The sequence below is a fragment of the Etheostoma cragini genome, chromosome 2, assembly GCF_013103735.1.
Source record: "Etheostoma cragini isolate CJK2018 chromosome 2, CSU_Ecrag_1.0, whole genome shotgun sequence".
NCBI lineage: Eukaryota > Metazoa > Chordata > Actinopteri > Perciformes > Percidae > Etheostoma > Etheostoma cragini.
In genome coordinates, this window is record NC_048408.1 from 11459854 (window position 1) to 11467902 (window position 8049).

The window sequence follows — 8049 nt, forward strand, 5'->3', positions numbered from 1 at the left end:
CTCTCTCTCTCTCTCTCCCTCCCTCTCCCTCTTATGTTCTTTCTCTCAGTTACTCTCAAATGGGCATGCAGTATATTCTGTAAGTGTACTCAGATGTAGACATATAACCAAACAAGGGTGCACACAAAGATCTTACTCTTGCACAGGGACGGAGAAAGCTTCAAAGTACAGGCTCTTGCTAAGGAGCCTTTAGGGAGAATGGAATGTTTTCAGGGAGATGGATGGGCACTTTTGAGGGATTGTGTCGCAACCCCGCCAAATCTAAAATGGCTGGATCAAATTGACTTCAGACAGATGAGGCAGTCGATGTAATATTCTGTGATCTGCATGCTAAAAAGGGGGTCTGCTCTAACCCGCGAGCCGTCAAGGTCGAGCAGCGCAGTAAAAATGCAGGTAGTTGTTTGGTCGCCAGACTGAAAAATGTGACCTTGATTATTGATTGTCATGTCTAGTTTTATTGTTGTCTCTTGCCAGTCCCACTATAAAAAAAAACTCTACTGCATGGGCATGTTCTGCACTTTGAATATGTACGGAAAGCTTTCTCCCTTTTTCTAAAGCATAGAAACAGTTGTGTTGAATGCACATTTCCTCTGCCATGTTTAATTTCCGCTTCACTCAGCTCAAGTCAGAATAAGCACAAGTCATTTTTGCATTGTGATCTCTGCTGTGCTTGAAGAGGTTGGGCCGCAGATGGCGGTTTATTGTTGCAAATAGGCAGTCTCGAGGTTTTACACCTCAGGTCAATGAATGGCTGAGCACAGTAATTTCACCAAACACTGATTACCAGATGTTTTTCAAGGAACGGCACTGGAATACTTATGAAGCCATCCTGACAGGCCCTTGTAGAATTTGTAATGCAATCATGCCTCTTTCTAATAAGACCAATTAAACAGTAATGGATGCCGGATATGAAGCCAACAACAATAATCGGGCTACTAAACATGCTTGAGTTTTTACTTCCATTGTTCCATTGCTTCCAGCTGGCATTTCCCTTGATAGTTTTCACCATTAGGTGTGGAGTAGTAGCCTCTTCTAGATCTGTGAATACTGTAGTCAGTATTTGTAAAGGCATGGTTTTTTATTTCTTAACAGTAACAAGGGTGAATTCCATGCACTAACACACTAATGACACTAATGACTCTTCTTGTAACAATGTTATTTGGTGTCTTCAAGGCTCTCCTGAGGATGGTGGAAAACCATTCCAGTGTCCTGTGTGTGGACTGGTCATCAAACGCAAGAGCTATTGGAAGAGACACATGGTCATCCACACAGGCTTGAAAAGCCACCAGTGTCCATTGTGTCCCTTCCGCTGTGCTCGCAAAGACAATCTTAAGTCCCACATGAAGGTGAGATGATATGGATTATCTTCATTTTGTGACCCTGCACCCCTTGTCACCCCCAACCACATCATCTTTAATTAGTGGCTATTATGGCTCTTGAAAAATAATTGTTAACATTAAAGGATATGCATGCTTTAGTTAAACGTGTAATAAATCCTCTACATGGCAATTTCATCTAATTAAACCCTGCTGCATGTTTGCAGATAGATTTAACTGAATTCAAGCAAAGACTCCTGTCTTTCCTCTTTGTGTCCTGTAGTGCCAGAGAGAACAAGGGTATTTGACACAAACCTGTCCTTCTTTTCCAGGTACATCAGCACCAGGACCGGGGTGAGACATTTCAGTGCGAACTTTGCCCCTTCACCTCCTCCCGTCACTTCAGCCTGAAGCTTCACATGCGCTGCCACCAGCACTTCCCCCGCACAGACGTCAAGGTGAAAGAAGAACTCACCACCGACACTGAGGGCGAGGGCTCCCTGATGGGTGACAGCAGCTCCGCAGACCTGAGGGGAACGGAGGTGTCCCCGCTGCACTCAGACACCCAGCAGCAGACCTCTCCCTCGGTCGAGGCTTCCTCCAATCACGTCCACATCAAGGAGGAGCAACAGGAGAGAGATCTGTCTGTGCTCTCCCCCTTTAGCATGTGCAGGGACCGTCCCAATAGCAGTGCCAACTCTCTGGACCTACCTGGAGTTGGGGTAGGGGTTGGGCTCAAATCCAGTCCCAGTGGTCCAACCACAGCATCCCTCTTTAGCCCTGACATCACTACGAAGACAGCCACTGACCTGCTTATGAAGCTTTCAGGTTGGCATACATTTTTTTTTTTTTTTTATAACATGAAAAAGGCAATTCAGTATATCTCTACTAGAATGTTGGCAATTAGCAAGGAAGCGACCATTTAGAGAATAAGAATTAAAAAACTGAATATATTTATTTATATATTTATTTATATATATATATATATATATATATATATATATATATATATATATATTCTGATTATCACCTGATCAGTTAATCAACTGATAGTTTCTGCTGTAATTCAGTAAATATGTATATTTTTGCGGACTGGGGAGCCTATGTGTAAGCGCGGTAACAGGTAAGCGCCTATGGAAATGAAAAGCGTTAACACCAGTCTCTGGCTGATCATCTTGTGAAGTGAACCCAGATGTGAGGAGGAGGTAGGCAGGTGTTAGTTTTCTTTTGTTGCCATCATATAAAAGAGGAAAAAAACACCAATGTACAAGACATACTGTACTGTAGTTACTACTTAAACAGTGTCCACAGACCCACTACTAGCTTGATTCCTGTTATCCATAACTATTTTACTTGACTTTGCAGCTCCAGTCATTGCAGTTGCCCGTTTTTAAAAATACAAAAACAAGTATCACTTCTTTCAGGTTTGAACATGAAGACATCCCTTCTGATCTCCAGCTAGATGTTGTCTTTTCTTTGCCTTAAGTTTTATTTTATTCTTCACTGTCACCAGAAATAACATTCTTAAGAAGTGTAAACAGTTTAATGTTTATTGTTTCGGGTCAAGGCTGCAGTATGTCTATTTGAGCAGTGTTTAATGGATTTTTAAACAATGGGAGCATTAAACGACTGAGAGTTAGCTCAAACCTTTTACTGAAAAGACTGTCGGCTTTTGACAGTGGCAAATACATTAATGTGTTGAGATGTTTTACGGGCATTAAGATAGCAATCAAATGTAAAATCCTGCTAGAGTTTTCCTTTATACAGTAAATTGAATAGGAATAGTTGACACTATTTGTGCCAGCGTTGTGTGGGTCTTGTTTTTCAGACTTTAACTGCCATTGTGCATTTTCAGGATTTCAGGGATGCCTTCACTTGTACACTTGGTATGTGGCTCTCCCATGAGCATGGTAGAAAACTAGGCCATGGACTTTTAGCCTTCTCACAAGTACCACATTTTAAACTGGTTAGGGCAACACCCAAGGAATACAAAACGTACCCTAAGGACACCGATGTTGAAGAAGACAAAATACTTTACATTTAACTAAAAAGATTTTGGTTATGTTCATTGTAGTTACGTAGTTAACACGATTTTATATAAATAAATGAGTTTATTTTAAAAGAAAAAGAAGCTGTTGAACAAGCATCGAAACTTTAAAGAGATATCTATGTTGGCTTTTGATATGTGTAAAAGTTTGATCCTGTGCACTCTGAGTGCCCATTGTATAAGTTGTGGCACCTACATAACAAAAAGGGTTTCTGATGTGAGTTTTAGCAACGTTGTCTTGCCAGTACACATACTCTATGTGGACTGTTACATTGCTATAGGAAACCATAGTAGACACAGATACAAAGGCTTGACATATTCCAGTACTATACAGTATAATAACCTTCTGCCTAGCTGATGCAACACTGGGATAAACCCAGGAAGGATGTCACCTATGAGATCTGAATTTGTAGATTGATATTCAAAAGATGACAATGATAGAAGCTCAGTACATGTACAAATGGTGGATTTTGTTAAGCCCAAGACGTCTAACTGATTTGTTGTCATGCCACTTCTGTGTTTGTTAAAAGTGTGTTGGAATTAGCGAAAGAGAGGAGACATTATTAGCATAGTTACAGTATTCCAAGCATACCACAAAGGAGTAAGTAGACTGAGAATGTTCTGATAATGAGCATTTTTCTTACTTTTCCAAAGTAAAGCTTCAGTGGCTTTATGACTAAACAATGCTTTGCTAAATGGCTAACAGGGATCTTTTTTTGGTATTCATCAGTTCAAGTGCACCTCATGCAGAAACAGTGTTTCATTGTGTGTATATTCCTGATTAGTAGCAACAGAGTAGAACATGCACATAGAAATCAACTAAAGTACCACTGAGCATCACTAAAGTCATGACCTAAATCAGAGCAAGTACAGAATATTCACATCTCATTTTGTAGATAAATGGTATCTTTTTTGAACTAGGTATTATCTGCTTAAAATGTCATTACAATACCCAAATAATATTACATTCTTCAACCATTATTGACATTATTTATCCAGCCAAGGTTGAATACTATTCTTTTTTTCTTTTCTTTTGTATCTTTGGCACTCAGTTGAAATGACACTTGATGGCTGCCCAGTAGTACATCCCCAGTCCTCTGCTGTTGGCCACTGATTAGCACAACTGAAGCAGTTGGAGACTAAATGATTTGCTCAAGGGCACCTCAATAAAATTTGCTGAGGGATTAATCCCACATTTTATCAGTTGTCAGAGGAGTTGAAGATCTGTAACCTCTAGGCTTCTTTCTCCTGTTAACAATTCCTTTTGCCTGTGTGTCAGGGTTATTATAACTGACAAAATGGTGACGCGTTTTATTGGAAAGGGTCCTGACGAGATCAACTGAAAATGACAAGTAGAAGAAGTCTGTTGGGAGTGCTGCATTAAGGATGGTTTACATAGAGCAACTGTACTCATTTAAGCCTCATTTAAATATTGAAGTTTCCCAAGTTTTGCCCTTTCTTGCAACTAATAATGACTTCCTGGTTGTGTGCACCTCAAAATTCACTATTTCTTGGTATTGGTAAAGTTGCAGTGTGACATGGAATTTGTCCCCAGCTTTCCGATACAGCATTATTTTAACAACCTTGACAAATATGCTGCTCTAAGGTGTACTAGGACCGGATTGTGTTTAGATGCATTTCACCATGTTGCAAAATATCAAAGGATGGGCTCAGCGAGGATGGCAAGATTGATGGGAAAAGGTTGACCGGGGTTCAACGTCGGGGTCGGGGCTACGGCTGCCACTCTTCCACTTAATGCTGTGTAATTAGATTGAGATCTTGAGCGAGGATGGGAGGAAAAAACCCTGGGAACATTAGATTAATTAAAAATGTATGCATAATTCATAATTAAAAAGGAATTCATAATTTGAAATGATTAGCGCCCTCAGCACCATCCTGCGACCCCGCCAGGATGCACAGGGACTGGGCCAGCTTAGTTAACTCCCCCTCGATCTCGCACGCCCGGGATCCACATGGATGCCCCCTGGGTGCCAGTTGCACTTCACTCCCAGACTGCACAATCAAGTCCAGGCAACTCCCAGAGGAGCCAACATGGCTCCTCACAATGTCAGTCCAGTGTCAAGTGGCGGACATCTTAGTCGGGGCATCATTCAAGGAGAATAAGGAAGAATATAAAAAGACAGGACGAGAGGATGTTGAACTTGAATGCATGATGATGTTTTAATGAATACTGCTTCTTTGATCACAAAGTTCTCCCTTTGTTGGGGGGCGAAATGAAAGATAGAGGTTTATGAAACTCAGAAGAGCTGGGCTCAGGTCTTTGTGAGACTTACCCATGCCACTGAGCAGCCAGGGAGGGAGAGGTGAGGAAGTTCCCCCTGGGACCTCTAGACTCTATTTCTTTTGACCTCCCTGCCAACCCAGATTGAATGTGTACACGGGCAGCTCATCCCTCCTGCTTTTACACTGCTGTCTCAGAGCCTCAATCCCACAAGGCTTGAGAGAGGGAGGGTGGAAGAGGGGGAGATGGAGGGGGTATAAAAAAAGCTGGACAGGGAAAGATAAAAAAGAGACAAAGTGACAGTAAGGGAGAGGGAGAAAGAGGGAGTTGCATCGAGTTCCCCAGGCATAAAAAGTCAGTGAACTCTTCCTGACCTCTGACATAATAAGCATATCATTTTTGGGCTGTCCTGCTTTCCATTGAGTGTTATAGTGATACCCTTTGATTTTTATCCTTGCACGCTGACACAACCGTTAGCTATCTAGTGTGATCCACATTTTGATTCAGAGATGAAAGCCACAGAGGCACTTTGAAATGCACAGCCCCTATCCGGTGCCCAGTGGACCCTGAGTTAATAATGACCACACACACACACACACACACACACACACACACACACACACACACACACACACAACACCCACCCCGCTGCGGTGACACAGGCACAACGAGCTTGACCCTGACTGGGTGTGAATAATTGGCATGCAGGGGGCTGTGGGAGGTGTTGCATCTGTCATGATGCTTCTGCAGTTGTCTTATTTATCTTTTTCCTGGGAGAGGATATTGCATGCAATGCTGTGCTACACTGAATTGATTCACAGGCAGAATTTTATCAATGCATGACAAATCTTGACTAATTTTTAAAGGATTTTTAGAGATCATTAACCAATATATACACTATTTTTTTGTTTTTGTTGTATTAATTAATTTGATTTATTATATATTTATATTTTATCACCCAAAGGGGCATCTATTAAATGTAGTAGTATGTATAGATGTGTATTATAGAAATACTTTGGCTTTGTTGCACCAACGCTTAGTTGAAACAGAATTCTGAAATGTCGTGTCTTTAGTTTTGTCACTTGTGAGCTTCTAGATTTCATCTGCATGTCCCTTGCCTTCCAGCTCTGCATGAGCAGACACAGGCCGGCCTTTTGTGTGTGACCTCTGGTCCATACATCCCCACTGCAGCCATCAGTATCACTGTCCAGTGTCTAGCACACTGTCAGCTATTGTTGGGTTCTCAACCTGCCCCACGTAGCCCTGTGTTTTTTGTTTTTTTTTTCCTCCGGGAGAATACAGCAGCCAATTGTCAGAAGGGAGCGGGCCGGCGTGACAGAGGTGGAAAGCTAATGAAGTTATTTGACGGCAGCCCTGGCCACGGAGCGAGAGGTGAGGTGGAGTGGACAAGCGCCTGGCAGCGAGACGGATGAGGCACGAGAGAGAAGCGTGGTGAAGGGGGAGAGAAACAGGAAAGAGAACGGCGATGAAAGTAGCATTGGTGGCAGGTGTCAGAAGGGCGCGATAACATGGAGACAAACTGATAGCATCATCAACCCTGAGCTAGAACCAGCCGTACAGTATCATGTGCAGAGGGCTGACATTGGCCTGGGTATGTACTCACACAGGCAAAACGCTCACAGAATAGATGCCCAGTCACCCAGAGATGCCCATGTGCTCCTCAGATCGGTGTTCACTTCACAAGATGATCTGCCAGAGACTGTAGGCGCATGATGCTATTGTGACTGTGAAATTCTGACCGACAAAAGGCCAAAGTGTAAGCTTGGCATTGCAGGCTGAATTGTTCCTGTTGGTAGTGTGCTCTGGCTTTTTGTTATTGAGCCGTCAGCTTAGAGGTATAAAAAAAAAAAACTTGCCCATTGGATTAGGCTACTTAATAATTCATTGGGCTCTGTAACATAGATTCTGAGTGGAAATAAACTCTATTTATAGCAACAATCCAAAAGGTCACTGGAGTGGTGTGACTTGGTGTGTGATTGCACGTCCTGGGGTTGTTTCGTTCTCATAAGGCCACAGAGAAGAAGAACTTGGGAATCTTAAGTTTGTGTTGAGTTTGGATTTGTCAGTGGCTTTAGTGCTGCCCAGCATTTGTATATGGTTTGACTGCAGAATTACACAGCACGCATACTGCTGTATGTGACAACATAAAGTAGGGAATTCTCCTAAGATATAGAGTGTAAAGTGTGTCTATCTGCAAGGGTGTATGGCATAGTGTATTTTTTGTGTGTTTGTAACGCGCTGACCAAGTGTGCTGTCCCTGTCTGATCCGACATGGCCCAACACGCTTCTAATTAGAGGACGTCCTTCCAGGTGCTGACCAGGTTATACTTAGCCTGCCCGCTGACATCTGACGGTGTGACATTTCCAGCTGGTGCCGCGTGCGACCCTGCACCACTGCCCCTGAACTTGAAGGTCACCCCCCC

The 8049-nt window shown here is 42.6% G+C and overlaps 1 protein-coding gene across 3 annotated transcripts in view; it reads left to right on the forward strand.

The window, feature by feature from the left end:
* znf827 (zinc finger protein 827) overlaps positions 1-8049 on the forward strand; it is a 68146-nt gene that overhangs the window by 23726 nt on the left and 36371 nt on the right. For 2 of the 3 annotated variants that reach the window (XM_034890885.1, XM_034890899.1), the window contains exons 3-4: positions 1174-1346; positions 1649-2144. In XM_034890885.1, the coding sequence (XP_034746776.1) occupies positions 1174-1346; positions 1649-2144 (669 nt within the window). The remainder of the gene's footprint in view (positions 1-1173; positions 1347-1648; positions 2145-8049) is intronic. The other variant, XM_034890892.1, reaches the window with a different exon arrangement.